The 24,709-nt window shown below is 53.6% G+C and overlaps 1 protein-coding gene and 1 long non-coding RNA gene across 12 annotated transcripts in view; one reads left to right on the top strand and one right to left on the bottom strand.

Annotated features, from left to right (window-relative positions):
• The window catches only part of PAXIP1 (PAX interacting protein 1), a 51,912-nt gene extending 36,936 nt beyond the window's left edge, over positions 1 to 14,976 (top strand). The window contains exons 12-21 of the mRNA XM_042976141.1: positions 414 to 598; positions 1,606 to 1,649; positions 3,607 to 3,677; positions 4,927 to 5,029; positions 5,999 to 6,167; positions 12,286 to 12,386; positions 13,418 to 13,552; positions 13,640 to 13,715; positions 13,793 to 13,853; positions 14,543 to 14,976. Of these exons, the coding sequence (XP_042832075.1) occupies positions 414 to 598; positions 1,606 to 1,649; positions 3,607 to 3,677; positions 4,927 to 5,029; positions 5,999 to 6,167; positions 12,286 to 12,386; positions 13,418 to 13,552; positions 13,640 to 13,715; positions 13,793 to 13,853; positions 14,543 to 14,558 (961 nt within the window). The 3' untranslated portion in view covers positions 14,559 to 14,976. The remainder of the gene's footprint in view (positions 1 to 413; positions 599 to 1,605; positions 1,650 to 3,606; positions 3,678 to 4,926; positions 5,030 to 5,998; positions 6,168 to 12,285; positions 12,387 to 13,417; positions 13,553 to 13,639; positions 13,716 to 13,792; positions 13,854 to 14,542) is intronic.
• The window catches only part of LOC122235843, a 29,675-nt gene continuing 9,852 nt past the window's right edge, over positions 4,887 to 24,709 (bottom strand). For 7 of the 11 annotated variants that reach the window (XR_006213922.1, XR_006213919.1, XR_006213926.1 and 4 more), the window contains 7 exons: positions 22,881 to 23,083; positions 17,984 to 18,056; positions 17,075 to 17,374; positions 16,046 to 16,711; positions 15,418 to 15,580; positions 7,096 to 7,184; positions 4,887 to 6,612 (listed from right to left, as the gene is read on the bottom strand). This is a non-coding gene — a long non-coding RNA (uncharacterized LOC122235843). The remainder of the gene's footprint in view (positions 6,613 to 7,095; positions 7,185 to 15,417; positions 15,581 to 16,045; positions 16,712 to 17,074; positions 17,375 to 17,983; positions 18,057 to 22,880; positions 23,084 to 24,709) is intronic. The other 4 variants (XR_006213930.1, XR_006213934.1, XR_006213935.1 and 1 more) reach the window with 3 other exon arrangements.

Genomic DNA, 24,709 nt, shown 5'->3' with positions numbered 1-24,709 from the left:
AAGCACGCCTCTGACGCCACGTGGGCTCCTAAGCCCGCTTACGACTTGGCGGGTGTGTCAGCAGTTCGGTGTTGGGAGCCCGAAAACGGTCTGTGGGAGTAACAGCAGTGAAGTTTTGACGTTCGCAGAGGCGTCCGTAAAGCACTGCGGTGAACTAGAATCTCAAATTCGCGGGCTTTGAGTCAGCTGAGTCGGGTCCGGGGAGTAAGGCAGACGCGGGGCTCGCGGGCGATGTGGGACCGCGGCGTGAGCCTGGACGCACCCTGGGATCGCGATCGCCAGCCAGGGGCTGCGGTCGCCTTGGCGCGGGCAGCCCTGCTGGGTCTCTGATACCAGATGCAAAAGAAACGCTGGTTTGAACGGTAGATGCTTCTAGCATTTAATGAAGTGTGTTTTTCCTCAAAACCAAAAAGGCCTGCCGGTTTGAAGTACGAGAAGGCCAAGGAGTGGAGAATACCGTGCGTGAACGCCCAGTGGCTTGGCGACATTCTCCTGGGGAACTTCGAGGCGCTGAGACAGGCCCACTGCGGCCGCTACACGACGTTCAGTCTGCAGGAGCCCTTTGCCCCTACCCCGCACTTGGTTTTCAGTCTCCTGGGTAAGTGCAGTTTCACGGGTCAGATTCATCAGTGCGGGTGCTAGACTGCGTCCACCGCCTCTCGCTTGCCCGAGGCGCCGCTGTGCGCCAGCCTCCTCTTAGTCCCTTCCCCCGACCCTGCCCAGGGGCTCTTGCCGGTTTGGTGTTCTCTCCTGCCTTTTTAGTAGATGCCGGGGATAGAAGGAGCACTCCGCTTTTCCGTCTGGTCTCCCCAGCCTGCCCCTGCTGGTCTCCCGTGCCCGCCTGCGCTCCTTCGGCTGTAGGCCGGCACCTGTGGTCTCCCCTCTGTCCTTGCCAGCTGCTCGTCCTGGGCCACACGGACCCCCGCCCTGCGGGACACGCTCTGACACTCAGCTGAATGCGCTCCAGAAAATGCCCGTTCAAGCTCTGCCTTGATAGGCTCCGTTTTCAAAATGCTCATTAAGTCTGGTTTTCCGGTGGCTTTAATCGTGGCTCTTGAGTTTGGTGTTTGGATGGCTCTTCGTTTTAAGCCACAGTCTGCTTCCCTGGGACGTATCTGCCCGTTTGACTTCAGTTCCGGGAGCTTTACCGAGACCTGTGGTCGGTCCTTGAAGCAGCACGGCCATCGTGTAGGGAGGTGCGCCGGTCCCTCGGCCACCCTGACGTGCCGTGGTCCTCCGTGTGGGCCTCCCGTTGTCACGGGTGGTTGTGGTTCCCGGGAACGGCTTCCGGAGTGACGCCAGGGTGGGCTGGGGGGCGGCTCCGCCCTGGACACCTGTGCTGTGCTGCGTTTCTTCGTGTCCCTCACCTGGAGAACCCTCAGTACGGGACACCCGAGCACGTCCCGCAGCTGCTGGCTGCTCTCCCCTTCCGTTGTACTGAAAACGTTTTTCGGCGTAAGCGTGGTGCTTGCATTTATCATTAATGAATGTCCACTGAGCCACCGACGTGTCTGATGTAACGTTACTGGCCCCAGAAAAGGGCTTTACAAAGGGCTTTTCCACTTGAACGGTATGTCGTTGTAAATGCAACTCGTTTCTCTCTAGATGCCTGGAGGGTCCCGCTGAAGGTGTCGGCAGAACTGCTGATGGTACGTCCAGTCAGCGGCCCGGTCACTTGGGCTGTCCCTGTCTTACAGGAACGCGGTAGGCACAGACCCGTGTTTGTACGTTCGAAACTCTTTAAGTGATTTGTCAGCACGACGTCCTAGAACGTTCAGCACGCCCGGGGTCTTCGCTCCCCCTCAGTCGGTGCTTTTGTCATTGCCCGTATGTGTGCACGGGGGAGCGCTGCTCGAGGAGCTGCAGCGAGAGGGGAGGCACGAGCACTCACGGGGCAGGAGCCCTGGGACAGCGCTGGCCGCTCTGACTCGCGTCGGGCTGCCCGTGGTACAGGATGGGGACCCCCCTCACTGTGGGCCGGGCCCTGGCGGGTGAGGCCGCCGGCTCGGGACGCGAGGAGGTCGGATGCCGGTGGCTGTTGGCTCGGAAGCAGGGACGGGCGGCCTTCCTGCAGGGGCCGTGCAGCCACATCTCCCTCGTGTGATGCTGGGACGCCGGGTCCTGTTTTCCGTGTCACGCTGCGGTAACCACGCCGTGTGATCCCTGGATGCTGGGTGGCCGTGTGATGTAGGGGTTAGGGTTACGCCCGGGTCACCATGTGTGTTTACCTGTCTGTTCGTATCAAGGGACTTGAGTCACGTGCCCGCTGATTTTCAGCACATCCCTCAGCACTACAGAGTTAATTGGGGGGTTGTGTCCCTGTGAACAATGAACTGAGGGGAACCCTCCGGTCAGGGTCACCCAGTGACACCCCGGCCTGTGTTCTGTGATGACCTGCCCCGCTTGTTTTCCGAATCTAACCTGGGAGCTGCCGAGAATCGTCCGGAGTCTGTCAAGGAGCCCGTAGGCTAGTGATAATGTGGTCCTGTGTTTTTTCTTTGCTTAAACTAGTAGTTATGATTTTTTTTTTTTTAATTTTTTTTTTTCAACGTTTTTTATTTATTTTTGGGACAGAGAGAGACAGAGCATGAACGGGGGAGGGGCAGAGAGAGGGAGACACAGAATGAGAAACAGGCTCCAGGCTCCGAGCCATCAGCCCAGAGCCCGACGCGGGGCTCAAACTCACGGACTGCGAGATCGTGACCTGGCTGAAGTCGGACGCTTAACCGACTGCGCCACCCAGGCGCCCCTAGTAGTTATGATTTGATAAGACACGACTGGCTCTGACACACCAGCAAAAGCAAATATTCTCCTGACTCGCCCGGGTGGCAGAGATGTTCCGTGGCCTTCGGGATGAAGGTGGGAACGCGGTCATGTTCTCCCCCGCACGGCCCCAGGGGCCTGGACGGTGGCTTGTCCCGCGGCTTCGTGTGGTGGTCACAGAGCCGCGGGTCTCAGAGACTCAGGGGCCAGTTTACCTTGTTCCTCATTGCCCCCAACGTGTGGAGTTTGGAGACTAAGGAGCCGAGGGTTGTGTCCTCAGGGCAAAGGTCAGAGAAGGAGAGCCTGGCCCCGTGCCTGACGGGCTAGCGGGTCTCGCATGTTTTTTGGAGTTGCGCCGACTTTCTTTTCGGTCGTGTGGATACAGCTGGGGTGTTTAGAAAACGTGAAGGTAAATGCCCGAGATGGAGAGGCAGTGGCTTCACGCAGTAAAACGAGTGACCCGCGTAGCCCCTGGTAGCGCGGCGGTCCGTCCGGAGACGGCTTTCGTGAGCCGCCACACGCCAGATTTCTGTTGCGGGAGCAGCCGTGTTTTAGGGGTGTGATTGCAGGGAGTGTGTTTTCCAAATCCCACGTCGGGACAGCAGACGACGTGGGAACGAACGCTGTCGTGTGGCAGCTGGGCTGGGAAGGGCCAGCCGGCAGGCAGGTGCCAGGCACGTGGGCCCCTCCAGAAAGCCCTCTGGCCCCTGGCCGGCGTCCTCCTCGCTGCCATCCAGGCGCGGCTGGCTTCTGTGTGGCGGAGGGACGCTTCTCCGACGCGGGTGTGTGGGCAGCTGCTGTGTTTCGTGCAGTCGATTGACGTGGACACCGGTGTGATTACAGGGCGTGAGGCTGCCTCCCAAACTGAAGCAGAACGAAGTGACCAACGTCCAGCCTTCTTCCAAAAGAGCCAGGTACGGACAGCCCCTTCCCGCCGCTATGGTTGGGGTTCTCTGCAGGCCTGTGTTAGAAACGCTCACAGTTGGGGAGATTCCGGGACGTTTTTGAATCTTCTTGGTTTTATAAGTTTTATATTTTTTAGTGTATTCATTTTTGAGGGAGAGACAGAGCATGAACAGGGGAGGGACAGAGCGAGAGGGAGACACAGAATCTGAAGTAGGTTCCAGGCTCTGAGCTGTCGGCACAGAGCCCGACACGGGGCTCGAACCTGAGCCAAAGTCGGACACCCAACTGGCTGAGCCATGCAGGCGCCCTGCATCTTTTTATTTTTAAGCAAAACTGTGTCCCACCGCAGTCGGTGAAGCGGCAGGCGGGAAGGGCTGGCGGGCCGCACTGTAGGAGCAAGTGTGGGATTGCGTCCCCGAGGTGAGCCCCGCGGCCCAGGCGGGCAGGGGCCGAGAGCCCCGTGGAAGGACGTGTGCGGAGGCAGTGGTCTCACCTGCCGAAGACCTGGCTGGCCGGTGCGGGTCATGTGATTCGTAAGGCAGGGCAGGTGCAGGGTGAGCGGGGACCTTTCTCCTTCTTTCATGAGTGTGGAAAAGCCGTTACTTCCAAGGCGGACTCGATGAGGCGGTCCTCCGCAGTCACCAGCTTCCCTCGCCTCTCCCCTGCTCTCCATCAGGCCCATTGCACCCCCACATCACAGTCCGTGTTCCAGGAGCGTTCAGGAACGTCTCGGTCGTGTGATGACGCGTTTTTTAAGTTGTCATCAAAATGCCACAAACTAACTTTAAAAAACTATTTTACCTAAATGGCCTCAAGTGTCAGCTACGTGAGACTGAGGTTTCATTTAAAATGCGTGCCTAAGTCAGATCGCTTGCTTTGTGCTTCTGGTGTAAGACAGGGCAGCGGACAGGGGCCTGGCGCCTGCCAGAGGTGCGGCTCCGGGGATGCCCCTGTCACTGCCTGGCCCGTGAGGGACGCTTCCACTGGCACAGCTGGCTAAAGCCCCCACTTTCTTTTTAAAGCCCGTGGAGACCTTTGTGTGTGTGTGGGGGGGGGGGGGCGGGGGGAGGGTGTTGAGGAAGAGACGGCGTGCGCCTGAGCCAGAGCGCGTCGGTCTCGGGGGTGACCGCGTCCAAGGCGGGGAGGCCCTCGCGCTTGCCCCTTACCGAGGAACCCCGCACACTCGGAGCTCTGAAGGCTTGTGCAAGCTGTTAGAATCTGTTGTTTGCTAAACAGCATTTTTATTTTCTTTCACAGAATTGAAGATCTACCCCCTCCCACCAAAAAGTTAACACCAGAATTGACCCCTTTTGTGCTTTTCACTGGATTTGAGCCTGTGCAAGTTCAACAGTATATTAAGGTGAAATTCCATTCTACGTTCTGGGAGGAGTTTTAGCACCGTTCTGTTTTGTACACGTTGGCTTTAGGCTAGCAGTGTGTTAAAGGAACATTTAATCAGGAACGTCCTGCTACAACAGTCTTTTTGGCTTGTAAATGAGTTGTAGTCGTTTTTACAGTAAAAGTAGCCATTAAATCGTAAGTGATGTTTCACCTTGTTCTGTGGTTTTTATAGTTTTATACTTAGACCCTTGCTCTCTTAATAGTAGAAAACGTAACTCGGGTGAGTAGACGAGACCCACATTTATGGTCCTGCGAACGCGAGCAACCTGCTTGAACGTGCTCGTCCCAGAAGCCCCCCCGGTGTCGGGGAAGCCGCAGGCCGGTTCTCCTGGGTGGGGACCAGGGCCGCGTGCTTGTGCTTGGACAGGAAGTGGGAACGCAGCCTTCAGCGTGCTGTGGGAAGTAACAGCACAAGGGAGGGGGCATCTTGCTTGGCTGTTGTTTCGGGGCGGCGGTCAAGAGGGTGTAAGTCGGCCTGTCGTCGCGTGGGCTTCGTTCATCGTACCGCTCAGGTTTTGAAGGAGAAGAAACCGCCCTAAGTGCTGTATCAATTTTTTTCACTTTTAAAATTGAGCCTAGTTACTGAGCTCTTTCCTGGACGTTCACGTCTTCTCAGTCACTTCTCTAATTTTTATGAACAGGGTCTGTCTGTTAACGTGCCTCATCGACACCCATTTCAGCTTAGAAAGTCCGGGCATGTTCGCGCCTTTTCATGAAGCGCGCCGCCTCGTTCTCCGGGCATCGTGTCTGTGGGGTGTGATACGGGGGCCCTCGGGGAATCGCTGGTTTTAGCTCAAGGCGCGGGGTCGACTCCGGACACGGGCACGTGCGTTGCTGTGCTCGCCGTCTCCCAGCTCTCAGGCCAGCGCGGCGCGCCGTGCTCAGGTGCGGCCCCGCGCTCACCTCCGCTCTGTGCCCCTCCCTCCAGAAGCTCTACATCCTTGGGGGCGAGGTCGCCGAGTCTGCGCAGAAATGCACACACCTCATCGCCAGCAAAGTGACGCGCACGGTGAAGTTCCTGACGGCCATCTCCGTGGTGAAGCACATCGTGACGCCAGACTGGCTGGAAGAGTGTTTCAAGTGTCAGACGTTTATCGGTACGTAGCGTCCACAGCTCCGTTGCTAATGTGGAAAACCGACTCGTGTTTTTCTCGACTTTATCTCTGCTTTCGTCCCAGCAAACGCCTCATTTGCTTTCTTACTCTTGATAACTTACCATTAAATTCATAAACGTCTCCCACGTCCCAGTGAGTCATTTGATACTTTTGCCTCGGACCGGGAAATAGGAAGGCTTCGGCGTTTGGACGTTGGGGGGAATAAGGCCTCCGCCTCGCCGCTTCCCGATCCCGATGCGTGTGTTCGGTTCGGGTGCTGGCCGTGCAGTGCGGTCTCGCGTGCAGCACAGGGTACAGGGATGGAGTCCAGGGGTGTCCGGGCACGGCTCTTGACTGCGGGCTCCGTCAGAGGGCTGGTCGTCCGCCCCTCCTCATCTGCCCTGCGTCGTTCAGGGCACCAGGAGCGAAGTCCTTCTAGGTGGTCGTGCTTAGAGACGGCAGAGAAAGCATAGGTTTTGTTACACGGATCAGTGGACCGAGGTGCTTTTAGTGGAAGCAGTGGCAGTGTGACCCCCACCCCCCACCCCCCGTGTGGTGCTCCCCGCCCACATGCCCCCCACGCGCACATCCTGAGCCCTCACCCGGCCACTGGTGCAGGTGGAGCAGGAGAGCAGGTGCATGGCCCGGACAAGCTTCACCGCGATCTCGCAGTGGTGCAGAGTCTTAGCTCCCTTGTGGGCCCCGGCCCCCCCCCCCCCGCCCCCCCATCATGTGGCATCGACAGCAGTGACCGGCCCCCTGTCAGGACGCACCCACTGTCCTGTTTCTCCGCAGCCACCTGCCCTGGGCCCAGGGCTCTCCTCCCACTATCTCGGCTGTGCCCGCTCGTTCTACCCCTGGGGCAGGGGGATGCCGTGGATGCCCCAGGCCAGCAGACACCCTCCCGTCCTCACTGCCCTCATGCTCTAACCTGACTTCTCCCTGACGGGGACATGTTGTCATATTGCAGATCCGTGTCGTTTTCTCAGCCACTCGTGTTTAAATCTGATTCAGTCTTTACTGTAAAAAAATTAATAAAAAGCACGCGTAGTTTGAAGTTCATGTAGTCTAACATACAGATGAGAAAGTATGATCCAGAAAAATAACTTGTTTGCAGACACTTAGGTTTGTTGTTTATAGCAAAGCTAAACCAAACTTAAAATTCTGTGATGTTCTATCCAAGTCAGTCATAGAAAAGAATCATTTACCTGAAAATCAGTAATAATGAAAAAACCTGAATTCTCAACAACAATAATATAGTCGATCCCTGTCATTCCTGGTGTTACGTCCTACAGAGTAGCCACAGACACGGGTTCCTGAGCACTGAACCATCGCTCCCAGAGGAAGCAGGGCTGGGCTCCTGTGAGCCCCTGGTCCTGTGCTCATCAGCCGATCCATACGTACCCTCGTGTGTATCTGGAAAACATCACGTACGTGTGCGCTGTGTCAAAGAGCCCGTGTTAACACCTGCTCTTGGCCCCCTCGCACCGAGCGCCTGGCCAGCCGCACATAACCGACACCGAAGGAGGCCACCGGGTCTCCTGCGGCCTCTTCCCTGGGAGCACGGCCGCGCTCCGTGCTGGCACTTTTGAGACCAGTCACCAGCAGAAAGCATAAACGTGTGGGAAAATTAGCACTAAATAGACCACAGAAAGGAAAGTGTTTGTGGTATAAACCGGATGAAGGCCCAGCATTGCCTTATTCAGCCCCCACTGGGAACGTGCGCGTCTGGTCCTCGGGTTTGTCGCTGCTCTGTGCGTCTCCGCGAGCGATGCAGAAGTTTACAAGTAAATTGTAGCAAGTAGGCAGACTCACAAATGCAGAATCCGCAAGTAACGAGGAAAACTGTAGAGACTCTTCTGATTGAAATTAATGTTTTTGTTCTTAAAAGCTATTAATGAAATAAATGCAGGCAAAAGAAAACATTTGTAGAAACAATTACTATAAACATACAGATTAGCTCCCAAGTTTTTGTAACAGTTGTAAACTTTAGAATGATATGGGCTGTTCCTTAATGGAAATTTGACTTAGTTTACCAAGTTTGCCAGTTGGTGACACGTGATTCTTTTATCTTTTTATAAAGTTTACGGCATTTCCTGTGTCACAGAAGTTCGGATTGACTCATTTATTTCTGGTATAACTGTTGATGTCTGAGGGTTAGAAGGTGGTTTAGTTGTAATATAAACGTTTACTATTTAATAGTAACTGTTCAGACGTTTCATATTTAATCCCCTAAATTTCCAGACATAAGAGAGTGTTTCCACTTTATAATCATTGCCTTCTCTAGACGTCCTGCAGTTGGACTCCTACAGCACGTATCCTTTCCAGAGTGGCCTTCTTTCACTTTGTGATAGGCACGTAAGCCTCCTCCCTGTCTCCTCACTTCATAGCTCGTTCCTGTTTGGCGCCGAACGGTTCTCCATTGTCTGCACGGACCACAGTTAATCTGTGCACCTGCTGAAGGTCAGAACTTTCAAGTCCCGACCATTACGAATAGAGCCACTGCCGTCATTCGTGTATAGCTTGTGCATGGGTATAAATTTTCAACTCCTTGAGCCAATACCAAGGGGTGGGGTTGCTGGATTGTATGGTAAAAGTATGTTTAGTTCTGTTAAGAAGCCACCGAGCTGCCTTCCCAGCTGGCCGCCCCGTCTTGTGCTCCCGCCAGCAGGGAGAGTTCCTGTTGCTCCACATCCTTGCTTGCATTTGCTGTTGTCAGTGTTCGCAGTTTCCACCATTTTCACAGCTGTAGAAGGGCGATCTTACGGTTGTTTTAATCTGCACTTCGGTAATGACACACGATGTGGAGTATCTTTGCCATCACTGTATCTTCTGTGATGCCATGTCTGTTCAGATGTTTTGCCCATTTCTTAACTGGGTAGTCTTCTTACTGAATCTTAAGAGGTCTTGGTATATTTTATATAGCAGTCCTTTATCAAATGTGTTTTTTGCAAATATTTTCTCCAAATTCATGGCTTGTCTTCTCATTTTTTTGACATTTTCTTTCACAGAGAAGTTTTTATTTTTAAATTTTTTCTAATGTTTATTTTTGAGAGAGAGAGAGAGAGAGAATCCGAAGCAACCTTCAGGCTCTGAGCTGTCAGCACAGAACCCAACGCAGGGCTCAAACCCACGAACCGTGAGATCGTGACCTGAGCCGAAGTTGGATGCTCAACCGACTGAGCCACCCAGGCGCCCCAGAAGTTTTCAGTTTTAACGGAGTCCAGATTATCACATTTCTTCCATGGATCGTGCCTTTGGTGTTGTAGCTAAAGTCATTGCCATATTCAGGGTCATCTAGATTTTTCTTCTGTGTTCTAGAAGATTTATGGTTTGTGTTTTACACTCAGGTCAGTGATGCATTTTGAGTTGAGAAGGATGTACAGTCTGTGTCTGGATTCAGTTTCTTGCGGGTGGACGTCCAGTTGTTAAATGATTTTTGCTCAGATTGCCTTTGCACCTTTGTTAAAAACCAAGGTGATTGTTTCTTGGCTCTGTCTCTGGGCTTCTCTCCATTGATCTATTTGTTTGGCCAGTGCCACATGGTCTTGTCTGCTGGAGCACTGAGGTCCGTCAGTGGCGGTCCCCATCTTTGTTCCCGTCCTTCAGTGTCGAGCTGGCTGCTTTGCATCTTTGCTTTCCGGGTGAACTTTAGGGTCAGTTTGTTGGTGTGTGTAAATGGTTGGTTTTTAATACGTATTTAATACATACATATTTAATACATATTTAAAGACCTTTTGTTTTGCCAAAAGTTTTAAGTTTCTCAAGAATATGGACCTTAGGTTATCTGGAGTCATTAATATCTGAATCGTTGCTGTCAGGTTCACGTCTTTTACTCATCTGTTAGCATTTGATGGGTTTTTAAGGAACACGTTTGGCTTTTGAAATCAAATCTCTCTCACCTTTTTTTAAACAATCCCCAAGTTCGCAAACAGTTGCAGTTAGCAAACAGTACAGATCGCTGCCTTCTCCTGAACCGTGAACGAGTACGTTCCCAAGATGACGCGCCATCATCCCTGATGTCGTGTTACCTACAGAAGAGGATGCTCTGCCAGACGGCCACGGCACAGCCGCCAAAATCAGGATCTGCTGCTACTGTCTGGTTTGCAGACCTCATTCGGCTCTGCCTGGTTGTCCCCGTGATGTCCTTCCTTGAAAGCCACAGGGTAGCTCAGAAGCACACGTGGTCGTCACGTCTCCGTGTGGGTTTGCCCGCCGCTTCCCACGATGGAGTGCGGCAACTCCGGTGGGCGCCGTGCCCTTGCGCGGCTCCTGCCGGGGTGGCGCGGTTCTGATTTGTCGTGTCACTGGAGGGGGTCACGGGGACCCCTGGGTGCAGGCGATGTCTGCTGGCCGCCTCCGCTGTAGTAAGTCTGTGGGGAAGTACTGGGAAGTGTGCCATTGCCACCGTTCCTTTGATGTACTCGTTTATCTCCTTGTGTGCAGCCCTTTTTCTCTGGCATTCCGTGGGTTGTTACCATGCTGTCCTTGATGCCTAGACTGTCCCGACTGGGACAGTGAGAGCCATTCTGGCTTCAGGGCCCCTCAGGCTGTCCTCTCTGTGTTTGAACACTTTTGGCTTTTGCACAAGAAAGTTCTAGGCTTTTCTGCTCTTGCGTTTGTAAATCCGTTCTCCCACGGCAAGCAGCCTGGCTTCCAGAACGCTACGCGTGTTTACTACCTAGTTCCCGCGCGTGTGACCCATGTCCCAGCATCACCAGCACCACCTTGTGGGTGCAGGGCCCCCTCTCTGCCTGCACCGGCTCCCTCGGCTGGGGTTCTGGCACCCCACGTGGGCCGATAGCTTTCATCGTGTGCTAGGGGTGTGGTTTTGTAATTTTGTGTTTGTCTCTGATTTATAGAGATTGAGACACTACTTTTACAGACTGTCGCTTTCTGGGGTGCTCATTTCCACTGTGCGGCTGTGAAAAGCTTAACTTTCAGGTTGACTCCTCCCACAGACTCCTCCCAAGGGTGACGCAGCTCTGTTCCTGTCTGAAATCTCCCCGTAATGGGGTCGTCAGAGCCGCTGTTCCTCCGGGGACCGTTCTCTCCATCCAAGCCCCTGACGCCGCGTGGGGCTCTTCACCAGCTCCTGAGAAGGCAGATCAGCCTCGAGTTTTGCCTTAGAACTTACATGTCAGACATTTTCTGTGTGACTGAACTGCTTGTTTTCACTTCTCCCATTTTCGGACAGTCATACCTTTTCCCACCGAAAACCGCAGAGCCGCTTTCCCGGATTGGCTGATCACTTGACCTCGTATCTCTAGCAGTTCGTCATTCGTCATCTCGGGGTCTCTTTACTGATTGGCTTGCTTTGCTCCGGGTCGGCAAACTCTGGCCCGTGAGCTAGGTAGGACCGGTTTTTACATTTTTAAAGCATCCCTGTTAAGAGAAGGACGTGTGGCTGAAGGAGCACGTGTCCCCGGCCTGAGCCACCGTGTCAGGGAGCAGCGTGCCGTCTGGCTAGAGCGCTGTGATGCTACTGGGTTACTCTTAGAAAACGAGGAAAGGAAGAAATGCTTCTCTGATCGTGAGACATTTATGAGAAGCTTAAGACATTTTGTGATCTTTAACTTTTCTTGTAACTCTGAAAACCAATTAAAATTGCCTAAAGGCTTCTAAGTCGGGTGAAACCGTTCTTTCTAAGGTGCTATACGCCGTCCGGTATTTAAACGGAATGTGTTTTTGTCAGATCTATAAAGATTCATTGGTCATCAGATCATGGAGTCCGAGACTTGTGGTATTTCACACACACGCTGGGTGTGATGCTCGTTCCGAGCTGGTCGTTTGGGGCCTGGGGTTCTTGACCTCCCCATGAGCTCCCTGAAACAGTGCAAAGCAGCGGCCGGGAGGGGCCCTTCCTCTCAGTCCAGTGTCTCCCACAAGCTTATAACCTCAGAAGGTGGAGATGCACTGTCCTTCACCTGCTCTGGCTGTTTCCGGGGCAGAGTGAGTGACACTGTCAGACATACGGCTGACATTTCCGGAGTCAGAGCTTTCCCAGGGAAGCGTGAGCCTCGAGCGGCGTGCACTTGACCGGCGGCACGACCTCCGGGGTGCACGGCCCGTGTCCCCTGGGTCTCTGCACTTTGTTGAGCGGGCAGCTCTTGTCTTCCAGATGAGCAGAACTACCTCCTCCGAGACGCTGAGGCCGAAGTGCTGTTCTCCTTCAGTCTGGAAGAGTCCTTGAAGAGGGCGCACGCTTCTCCACTCTTCAAGGTACACTTTAAAGGGAAAGGTCCCCACGGAGTTACAGATGGCACGGTTGGAGGTGACACACGCCCGGCGGGGGGTGGGGGGGGAGCCTGGTGCTCCTCCCGGGACATGTTACTGGAGGTCTTGGCCGGGGAGACCCAGTGCGCCTCCGGAGCCCCGCGCCCTGCCGGCTGTCGGGAGCGCGCGGTGTCCCTGGGCCTTCAGAGCGCGTGGCCAGGGATAACTTAATCGGTGCGAGGCGTTTAAGTTGGGTTTTCTGCTTTTAACAAATCTTTGCTACTTAACGCTCTTCTCATTAGACGCACACGCAGCTGGAGAAAGAAGATTCTTGGCAAAACGTGAATTGAATGTATGCCTGAGTAACTCAAGACTGAAGATGTTTAAACATTTGTTAGAGAAGCTCCTTGGACACACACAACAAAACGTTCAGGCTGTTCTGTTTTTACACTTAAGGAACCAGCTGAGGCACGAGAATGCCGTTAGGGTGTATCTCCCTCGAAACAGCAGCGTTTTCCAAACGTTAGTTCTTTTCCTGCAAGCAGTTTAACACCGTGCTTTATGGAACACTTGAAAACAAAGGCGTTAGGAAACTGAATCTTAACCAGCAGGATCATTTCCTAGTCGGAGCGCCAACCAGGCCCGGGTAACGAAGAGAACACAGGCGCTGTGCCTGCCTCGCGCTTGACAGACGGAGGGGGATGATCTAATGCCCATTTAGAATTCTATGGAAATGGTGAAAAACGTTTACACTGTTGCTCCCGATCCCACAGAATTCTTCGTGTCTTTTAGGAACGTCAGTTCCAGTCTCTTGTACTCCTCACAGCTCACACCTGACACAAGGACAGGCTTGTTTTTTCCACACTTACCTCCCGGCTTCCTCCAGGCCCGTCTCAGGCTGGGGACTCGCAGCGGGGTGGTACTTCCTTCCGGAACTTCCCGAGATGACACATTTTGTCGAAACTCTCAGGGTAGGATTTATGAAGACTGACATACCCTAACGATTCAAAGTGCACGTATTTTCGTTTCATTTTTAGGCAAAATATTTTTACATCACGCCTGGAATCTGCCCAAGCCTGTCAACCATGAAGGCGATCGTGGAATGTGCAGGGGGACGAGTACTGTCTAAACAGCCGTCTTTCCGGAAACTTGTGGAGCACAAGCAAAATAAGGTGGATAGAAGGGAAACAGCCGACTCCTCGCCGTCCCCGACGAGATTCACTGTTCGGTGACCGATAAACTCCCTTTCTTTTCCTTAGAGCTTATCAGAGATCATCTTAATATCCTGCGAGAACGACCTTCACTTATGTCGGGAGTATTTCGCACGGGGCATAGGTACGGTGTGTTGCCATGTTTGTGGGCGCGAGCGCACAGCAGCGCGTCCATCCTCACGGTCCGCCCCTCTCTTTCAGACGTCCATAACGCAGAGTTCGTGCTCACCGGGGTGCTCACACAGACACTGGACTATGAATCATATCCTTTTTCTGAAGGCGGCTCGGTGCAGGGCCCCCGTCCCCACTAGGATCGGAACCGCACGCATCCGTGTGGCGCGGGCGGTAAGAGGCCGGCTGGATCGCTGCAGGTGCCCTGCCGTAAGCTAGAAGCATCTGTCTTCATACGGTTCGTACTCTTACGTCTTTCCCGGATTTTTAGACGTTTGTGAATGTCTAGTCTGTGCCTCCTTGACTTTCAGAAAGAACGGCTTTAGAAGTCATCTGGGTGATGTGGGGGGTGTCCTCTCAGGGGCCTCGTGTCCTGTCTAGAGACGGAACGGAGCCTGCGTGGAGAGCTGCCGGGGTGGGGGGGGGGGGGGGGGGTCCTGTGCGGGGCCCCAGGGGCGGCTGCCTGGGCTCTGCCTTGTGGCCGAAAGGGGCATCCGCCGTGATGCGGCCTCGGCTTCGCCGCCTCCGCGGGGTGGCCGCGCTGGCTCTTCACGGGCGCTGGTCCCAGGCCCCGCCGCAGAGGCTGGGGTACGCGGGCCGTGGCAGTCCGTGCGGGGCACGTGGAAAGCTGCCCCTGATCCGGGTTGCCTGGTTTGAGTGGGTACGAGGAACGCGGTCCAGGGTCTTAGACGGGCCCTGACGCTGGTTAATGAGACTTGGGGTCCCGTAGGGATGTAAGCTTGCCTCGTGTTCGAAGCGTGTTTTCCTCAACAAACCTACGTATAAATTTAACTGATGGCATCCGCACCGCGACTGGAGTCCTGGGCACGGGCCCGGCCGCGGCCGCCGTCGGGTGGACGGACCCGCTTCCTGCAGAGGCCCGCGTTTGCCAGCTGCTTTGGGAGGCAGGCGCTCTAGAGCAGGAAAACCAATAGGATACATATGCTGCATCTTTTTAAGATGTGTAATTTTATTCTGAGGAAACATAAATTATGTTTTGTATTATATGAATTTATGAGCCCACATTAGGTTTTATGATTCATTTGCCAGGTTTTTAAATGTTTTCACAACACTGTTAACAGAACTTCAACTACAAATAAAATGGTGTAAATAAAGACCTTGCTATCTCTAAATTATGATGTTAAAGATTTGAAATGTTTTGTACTTTGATTATTTTTATTTCTTATACTCTTTTCTTTTATATTGATATCTTGCCCACATTTTAAATAAATGTACTTTTGAACTTAGAATTTATTCTGTATTTTTTTTTTGGCATCATTTATATGACGTGCATCAAGCTGGATCACATTTTAAGTCATTCCAAGACAAAATATATTCTAAGTTTTCCCCAAAGAAATCATTTCTGGAAGGCAGCCATTCTCTGCCAATGTAATACGCTCCCAAGCAGAGGGGTACCCAGAACGTTCAGCAACCCCTGCGATGCCGACACCGACCAGTCGGAACCTCGGACACCACATATCCATCCTGCTCCCGCCCCACACGTGGCTCTCACACACTTCCTGTTGGATGGTGGGTACCATCAAATAACGAGAGACCACTGTCTTAGCAGGTAGGTCAGTCCTAGCACATTCCTTACGCTGTCCTGTTCAGTACAGGAGCGTATTTAAGCAACTCCACCACAGAGGTGCTCTTACCGTGCTCATCTGGCGTGTTCAGAGTTTGCTTCCATAACGATTCCCGAAACGCCTTCCTAGAAACAGACGTCTTCCTTGAAACAGTTGTGACCCACTTGATGGCTTATTCTTTAACCGCACAGCCTCTACAGTTTAACTCTTGAACTTGGTTTAGGTGGAACACCTGCGTTAAAAACGTGAACACAGAACGAATTGAATTCCATGTTGGGAATTCTTAGTGTTCCTGTAGGGCTCCGGTGACGATCACACGCTCAGGACACTGTTTCTTTGGGTGTTCAGCTCTGCTGGGGTGGGACCACGTGGAGTTCTTTCTACAGGCGGAAGGGACATCACCACACACTTCGTAATTTTAAGGTACGGGTCAGTATCTTCAAGTGATTCTCCCCTGTCTAACCCTTGACCTTCTGTGTGTTTCCCAGTGACCTGCCCGATTACCGTGTGGGCACACCCTCAGTCTTAGCGTGACTGACACGTATTTATTGTTGTCGGCTACTGGGAGTATTTATCTTGAGCTCTTTAAGTATGTGCTACGAACAGAGCATATTCTGGCATTTACTTGTATTTTTAACAAAATGTGCCTGCTTAGAAGCTAATAATTTTGCGCCTAAGCAGACTTAGGAACACTCACCTGCAGAGGCGCCTGGGTGGCCCGGTTGGTCAAGTGTCTGACTTGACTTCGTCTCACGTCGGTTCAGGGACCCAAGCCCCGCCTCGGACTCTGTGCCGACAGTGTGGAGGCTGCTTGGGATTCTCTCTCTCCCCCTCTCAGAATAAACAAACAAAAAAATCCCCTGTAGAATCGGAATTAGTGTCGCTACCAACGTAGATCCCGCAAGATCCTGAAAGGGAAGCAGAGTTTCCCAACCGAGAACACGATTTCGATTCAGAATGCCACCCCACTGCTTCCGTGCTCAAGAGCGAAGGCGCGGACGCAGAGCCCCGCATCTGTTCAGTCTGCGGCGGAGACGGGGCGTCTGCTTAACCAACACGCGAGGATGACTGATTTGATTAACCTTTCAATTAGCGTTTTTTTCCAAAAGCTGCCAAGAAATCATCCTTAAGCACTCCAGGAGCTGTCTGCAGCCAGCTGGCTCACGCAGCTGTCGAGCACGGATTTGGCGGCTCCGGGGAAGCTCCAGAGGAACACGTAAGAATAGAGACTTCAGGTAAACGCTTCGCACGGAAGTTGATGAGAGGAGTTCTTTTCTCTTAAGAAAACGAAGTCTTCATCCCGTGTTGTCTGGCTCACGGCTGTTCAGCAGAAGTAGGCACTACATGTGCAATTTAAAAGTTCCTAGTAGCCACATGAAGATTGAAACAACTTTTAAGTGTCGCAATTTTATTTAACGCCACGCCAGCGTATCTAAAATACCGTCCCAGTGACAGATCATCAATATTAGATCACCGCGACGGTGGTGGTTTTCTCGGTGCCGTCTTTAAATAATCTATTGTGTATTTTACGCTTAGAGCGCATCTCGATTCTGACAATAAATTTTCATTAGAAATGGTTTCTCTGTATTTAGATTTCATGCCACTTACAGTTTAAAAAGGTGTACGTGCCCAAGCTATTCTAAGCAGGACTGTTTCCCAGCAACAAAGTTCGTGGCCGTTTTTAAGTTAAAGCTAATCCTAAATAAGATGAAAACCAGCTCCTTACCTGCACGAGGCTCGCTTCCATGCTCGGGGACCCGGTGTGGCCGCGTCGTGTCTGGAGGGCCGGCGGCCACCCGTGCGGGCTCCCTTTGGCACCGCGAGTGCCGGTGAGGAGGTGGACGGTCCATCTGAGAAGCTCCAAGACCGTAGCCCCCGGAATTCTGTTCCCTGCCACAGACGGGTGGCAAAAGGGGTGTCCATTTGCAGCGGGAGGTGCAGCGTGTCGAGAGGAGAGTGGGAGAAATCCTGCGTGTCCCCGCGGTCACCGGGAAAGGTTGGACGTGTTGTAATCCACCTCTGGGGACTGCAGAAGGAATGGTTGAGTGGGATCGGCCACACGGCGCCACGTTCTTCAAACCCTGTGGCTTGCGAGCGAGCAAGGCCCCGGAGACGGCCCGCAGGCAGGAGGCAAAGCCCCTCAACCCAGGCACCCGCGCTCTCGGGAAGCCCTCCCGAGTCCCCGATGTCTGCTCGATTAAAAAGCAAGTGTGCAGTTAAGGAAGGTCTGCATCCGCGGGAACCTAGCTGCCTCTGCACACCCACCGGCGACTGCACTCCCACGTCTGTTCCATCAGCCGCCGCGCACCCGGCAGGCCCCATCGCCCCGCCCCCGTTCTCGTCACACCCGATGGCCGCCTCCGAGCTGCCGCGGCTGGCACGTCTTCCGGCTGTCCCCCGCCTCACCGCCTGTCCACACGTCCCCTCGCTCTGTCAGCTCACCTGCACAGATGGTCGCGTCTGTCCGTCCCCATTCCCGCCGGGCTCATCTTGCCTCCTGTCTCTTCCCCTCCCTGCTGCCCTCCGTACTGTCCCACAGTCCCGCTAAGAAGAAGGTACCCAGGCTGTGCGGCCTGAAGTCCCAATGCCTTGGGACGTCCCCACCCAGCCCCTCGGTCCCGTCAGCCACACGCACCGCTTCCTGCCGCTCCGTCCGGCAGCCTCTCCTGCTCACTGCCCCGGAAAGCCTTTCCTGCTTCCCTCCGATCCTGTGTAAAAAACGCAACAGAGCGAAAACAGGTAAATCGGGCATCAAAATTCAAGCCTGTTACGTATCAACAGACACCACCAGCAGTGAAAAGACAAGCTACTGAATGGGAGAAAACATTTGCCAATCCTGTATCACATAAGGAGCTCAGGTCTGGAGTATATAAAGACTCCAACTCCACCACAAGAAAAAAGCCTGATTTTAAAATGGGCAAAGGACTTCATAGCTGTGTCTCCAAAGAAGGTGAATGGCCAGTAAGGTGCTCAGTATCCTCATCGTCAGGGAAACGGAGATCACAGCCACAGTGAAACACCACCTCCCACCCATCAGGACGGCTGCTGTCAAAAAAAGAAAAACCAGGAGGTAGAGAAACGACCCCTCGTGCACCGCTGGTGGGAATGTCAACCGGGGCAGCCGCCCCGGAAAGCGGTGTGGAGGGTCCTCGAAGCGTAAAAGTAAAGCGCCCTAAGACCCAGCGATTCCACTTCTGGGTCTTTACCCAAAAGGTTTGAAAGCAGGCTCTTCGTGAGACATTTACACACCCCCGTTCTTAAGCAGTAGTCGCAGCAGCCAAGCGTGGGGAACAACCCGAGTGTCTATCTGCTAATGAACGGAGAAGCCAAAGGTAGCCTGTGGGACCGACGGGTCTTGAGATCCTGACACCTGCTACAACATGGGTCAACCCCGGGGACGTTGTGCTCAAATAAGGGAGTCACAAGGGACAAATACTGCGTGAGTCAACTTCCGGTGGGGGGGGGGGGGTCCCTAGAGCCGTCAAATCCATAGAGACCGTGGGTGGTGGGCACCGGGGGCTGGGTAAGGGATGGGGAGTTCGTGTTCCATGGGGACAGAGTCTCAGTTGGGGACAGTGAAGTTCTGGAGAGGACGGGGGTGACGGTTACCGAACGAGGCAGATACGCTCATTGCCACTTAATTGGACACTCAGAAATGACGGACGTCGTCAATTCTGTGTGTTTCGCCGGCTTTTAAGAAAGAAGGAAATGAAGACCAGTTAAACCAGCGAGTAGCAGAGTGGAGGTTGGGGAGAACTTCTTGCGAGTTCACCGCCTGCTCTTCCACAGACTTGAACTGAACCCTCTCGAACCCAGCGGCCGGAACCCCGAATCCACGTGTAGAGTTACACGCAAATGCATCCGTGTGCGTGCGTGCACGTGTCTGCGTATCTTTCTCTGGCGCCCGTCACATCTGAGAAGGCATCCGACCCAGGAAGGACTAAAGACTCACTGTGTTAGAAACAAGACAAAACCAGCAGACGGGGAGGTACTTCCAGAACGACAGAACAAGGGTCCGTGAACATCTCCTTCGCCGCCGTACGGAGAACAGACACAAATGGGCATCGCCACTATGTCAGGCCGTGGGAGGCTGAGCCCTTCGGCCCCCTGAGCCACGCAGGGTTTTGGGTTCAGGTCTCAAAGCTCCCGAGCTGCTAAGTTACGCCGTCCGTGGCATCTTGGCCAGGGTGGCCCTGGAGGTCTTTCTTCGGTGCTGGGGAACCGCGGGCTGGGCAGGCGGAGCAGGGACCGCGCCCTTCTGTTCACCAGATCGGGAACGGAAGCCCTGCCTGGCACGGGGCAGGGGCAGGGTGCCCGGGGTTTACGACTGGAAAACCATCCACACAGTTAGGTCCACTGACCCCAGGAAGGGAGGACGTGGGGTCCGGAGGCCAGGGAGTAGAGATGGTATTTTCTCGGCTGAGAAGCAAGAGCAACCCCCTCCCGTGGGAACGTTAGCTTTAAGCGAGCGCCGGATGACGCGGCTCCAGCGGGGAGGCGAGGTGATGTCCGCTCAGGAGCACGCACAGCCCAAGCCACGCGACATCGGCCCCGACCCGCCGCCTGCCGGGGAGTCATGCCCAGCGCACGTCCACCCCTCACGGCGCGGGCGGGGGCGACGTGGCTTCCCCGGCTGCACACAGGGACGGCTCCCGCCACAGCACTTGTCCTCCTGGGGCTGGCGTCCCGCCGCAGCCCGTCCGTGCCGGGCTCAGGGACTCCCTTCTGCTGTCAGCCCGAGAGACGGGACTCTACCCGCTGGTCCCGGACAAGGACAGAGAAGGTCGCGCCCTTCCCTGAGGACTGCAGCACCTACGGGAGCAGAGGGACTCAGTGCACCGGACGGGGCCGCCCTTCCCGGCGCCTAGGAGGTTACTTTTACCACCGGCAGCCCCACGTAACGGAAACCGCGTCCTGTTAACGCTGCACCTGCGTAGGCTGATGTGACGGGCAGAGCGCTGCCGACCCTGACACCGAGCACAAGTACCGATGGCCACCGGGGCAGAGTCGACTCCTCGCCCGGAATGCGGCGCGCGTCTGGTCTTACGTGGCGAGGGGAAGCAGGGGAAGACGCGGCCTTCACCCCCTGCTTCTCACCTCAGGGACCTGGTGCCCCCCCCCCCCGCCCCGGCAGTGTGCACCGTGCGCCGGGCTCGGCTGCAGCCCCGGGGCGTGAGCCCCGAGCTCCCCAACGGGTCCCATCCCAGAGGCAAGAAGGCGCGGGCAGAGCTGAGCGGAAAGAGCCAGCGCTGGCCAAGCAGGAGGGAGAATTCGGAGAAAATGCGGGCAGCTGCCCTGATGTGTGAGATGCTCGCAAAGACGGGATTTTCAGAGGCCCTGGGTGTGGGTGCCCTTGGACATTTTATAACCTCTTTAACGGAGACTCACGGATCCACTTTGAGAACGGCAGTGAAAAATGGCACCTTGGCTTTGGGCGGCCACCGTGCCGTCGGGAGACAGCGGGTGTACCCCCTGGGTTACAGCTGGAGCGTGACCCTCTAGGAATTTGGACCTAAACTCCCCGTGATCAGCCGCACTGCCCACCAACCCACGATGAACACGACCGTGTGCCTTGTGCTGCCGTGTACCCTGCCTGGCCTCCGTCCCCAGAGGGGCAACACGGCAGGTTTCTGAGCGACCGACCAGCTTCCTAACAGGTGCGCCCGGAGATACGGGGTGCAGTTCACGGTGATGCGGATGTACCGCCGTTAAGATTTGAGTTTAGAACTCTCTGTACACTTTCTCCTACACGCTTTCCTGAGCAACATTTTGTATTTTTCAGATGGGATTTCATCGCAGCCCCGACACCAGGAGCCACAGCTGTGACGGAACGCGTAGCACGTGCTCCGAACTTTTCTTCACGATCCCAGTTGTCCTGATTCTTTTTCAGCCATGATTTGTCACTCGTCAGCTTTGTTTTGCAAGTGCACGCGAATGACTTGGTTTTCGTTTCAATTTATGCCTATTTTCAGATTTTCCCTGATACAGAAATGATGTATGTTCATCACCATCGTCATCCTCTGGGATCGTTAGATAACAGAAAGATGAGGACTCCAGTTTTGGATTACGTGTGATACTTTGATAAAATAAAGGAAATTTCCGACTTTTAACGTTCGTGGGCCCTGTTCCTAGGCTCCCAGGGAAGCTATCCTTGAACATTTACCAAGGTCAAAAGGATTCAGCAAAACCTCCAAGCGTGGGCTCTATTTCTTTGCCATGCACACACAGTACATCTGCTTTGTTAAATAATAATAATAATAATAACCAAAAAGGAACGTTCCAGACATAAAGAAAAAAACCTCCATGCTTTCCCTAAGATTAAAGTCATACAGTCTCATGCACACTAAAAACAAAAGATAAAGCCTCTCGCTTTCCGGAATGCCCTTCCTCTGGATTCTCTCTGTAACTCTGTGTAAATTCTGTGTAAATAAACATATAACCCTGCAGCCCACGTTCCTTCCCCGGAGCAACCTTTGTGAAGACTGTGTATCCTGGGTGGCGGCCCCAACTTGGGCTCGAATAAGATGCCTTTTCTTTCTCTTTATTTTTTGGGGGGAGGGGCAGGGAGAGGGAGAGAGAGAGAATCCCAAGCAGGCTCCACACCGTCAGGGCAGAGCCCGACGTGGGGCTCGAACCCATGAACTGTGAGATCGTGACCTGAGCTGAAATCAAGAATTAGATGCTCAACCTGCTGAGCCACCCAGGAGCCCCTCTCTTTAATATTTTAAGGCAGGTTTGTTCTGCCTCAACCTTTCTTGGGGGAGTCGGCAGTGTGTCCGAGCAACCCCCCTGAACACAGCTGGGGGTCGTCTGGAACTCGGCGCTCCGTCCCAGCAAAAGCCCTGTGTGCCCTCCGACTTCTCACGGGTGTACCGGTGACTCCTGCTATCCAACCCCCTCAATTTGAATCGACAGCCCTCGTACTCAAGCTGTTGAGGGCTGCCTGTGACGTTCTCGGGGCGGGAATAACCTACAGGGGTTGGTTGTTTTCGTTGAGCATTATCATCATCGATGCTATTAACAGAAGGCTGGAGTAAACTTTCTGGCTACAAACACGAGACACTGAATCACTCAGCTTGGAAGAGAAGGGACACTTGCTCCTTCGGGCCAAATGGTGCCTTCGGGTGACCGAGAGCCTCGCGGAAGCGTCTGTGGCTATTCGTGACACGTGGCGGTCCCGGAGGAACTTCCCACCTCATGAGGTAACTAATGCTTGGCTCGTCTGGGGACGCACACATAGGATTGATCATCCGGTGCTCAATGGTCTCAGACCTCACAGGGAGAAACCGAGACGCGTAAGAGAGTGTATCCCAGCTCCCGGGAAGGGATCTGAGCAGCACGGCCTGGCCCGCCACACTTAACACCTTTAGATCTCCTTCGAGCCTTACTCGAAAAATAAAACCACGACAAGAGGAATGGGGAACCATGCTTCGAGAGCTGAAAGCTCCCGGAAAACCACCCACCACCCACGGGAGCTCTGGCAGGCTCTGCGCACAACACGTAGGGACCTCTATTCGCAATGCTGACTTAACTGGGAAGATCGAAGTCTCGGATGGCCCAAATGGGGTTCTTTCCACACGTCTGAATTTGTTTTCTCGTGCACACAGAGAAAGCGACCGGAAAGTAGGAAGCCGTTTGGTTCAATCAGTGCTCACGGACGTCCTCTGGGCTACGTTTGGCTTCTGTTTGCTGTTGCAGCTTTTGGTATGTTTGGGCAAAATTGGCTGTGTTCTGACTGGAAAATGGAAAAAAAACCAAAACTAATTGATGGACCCATAAATTATAATGCCATCTTGCAGTTAGATTTGTTTTGATAAAAGGGGGATAGTCGGAAATCGGGTCTTTAATGTCTTCTCCACAAATATTAGTGAAACAAAGGCTATGTATTGTTTGCATCTTGTCTATATGTCCATGTGTAATAACGGAGATCTTTTCTCCACTTCCAGATGGTGTTGCTAAAATTAATTCGTAAGAGAGCTCTATTTAATTGGTTTAGGGGCCATCGCTTCTAAAACTCAGATAAAAACTAACCCAAATGTTTTCCAAGTTTATGTGATCTGGGATGAAATTCCCTACATTCAGGCTTTTGGGGTGACTCTGTAATAAAGATGCCCCATGTCAACCGATGGTCCAGAGAGACAAGGATGGGCACAAATCCAAGACCCCCAACGCCCTTCTCAAAAGTCAGAAAGATGAGGAAGAGGAGGAGGAAAACAGGCACTGGAAATCCTAAACCCACTTCCCCAAACAGAAGCACCACAACTGACGCCCCGTCCACTGCCTCCAGTCCTGCCTCCTCCAGACGGCTGAGAACAGCCAGAGAGAAAGCCCGTCTTGCAGGAGGGAGAGACAGGAGATGGAAATGGAGAGATGTTAGTCCCAACCTCGAATCGGCCTCTGGCCCGGCCGGCAGCACCCCACCCACCTCTACGGTCCCCCTTCCTGTTCCCGCACAACCACCACTGGGCCACTCGCACAGCCGGCCCCCACACCACCCTCAGCACCTCTGGCACCACCGGCCCCTCCTACCCTCACCTCCGAGGACCGGAAGCTGTCAGGCCACCTCCTGACGGGGTTCAAACCGGAGCATGTCCCAAATCAGCATGAAGGGGCCCAAGGGCTCCCCTGGACTCAAACCGCTCATTTCAGCTTTCCCCCCAGGAGCCCCGGCTAAAGTTGACGGCAGGGAGCAAATTGACTAATGTTGTGATGGACACATGTGCAACACATTCGGTGCTAATGCTAGTTCCAAGCCATTGATTTAATGAAAATAGACATGTTTTTGGAACTATCGACGTCAAATATAATACACACAATCAGCTTTTACTCTACCTGAATGTATCAGATTCACGTTGAAACTCTTGTAATCTGTCAGCAAAAATGACTTAAAATGATGGCTGATTTGGTCTCAAGGTTTCATGGGTAATTGTTAAGAGCTAGTCAGTTGTGTTTTTTTTTAATTTTTTTAATGTTTAGCTTTGAGAGAGAGAGAAACAGAGCATGAGCAGGGTAGGGGCAGAGAGAGACACACACACAGAATCCCTAGTAGGCTCCAGACTCTGAGCTGTCAGCACAGAGCCTGATGCGGGGCTCGAACTCATGGACGGCGAGATCATGACCTGAGCCGAAGTCGGACACCTAACCAACTGAGCCACCCAGGTGCCCCAGAGCTAGTCAGTTTTAAAGGAAATGTTCGTGAACTTTTAAAAAGCTTCCAAGATCTTTAAACCATAAACCACTGGAGTCTTGCTAGATTGAATGACACATTGGGTTGAATTCACTGGATATCTAACTTTTTTCCAAATAAGATAAAATACTGAAACCTTAATTACTAAACATTAGGTTTATCTGCTTTTGCCTT

Source organism: Panthera tigris, chromosome A2 (assembly GCF_018350195.1).
Source record: "Panthera tigris isolate Pti1 chromosome A2, P.tigris_Pti1_mat1.1, whole genome shotgun sequence".
Taxonomy (NCBI): Eukaryota; Metazoa; Chordata; class Mammalia; order Carnivora; family Felidae; genus Panthera; species Panthera tigris.
This window is presented reverse-complemented; position numbering and strand designations above follow the sequence as displayed.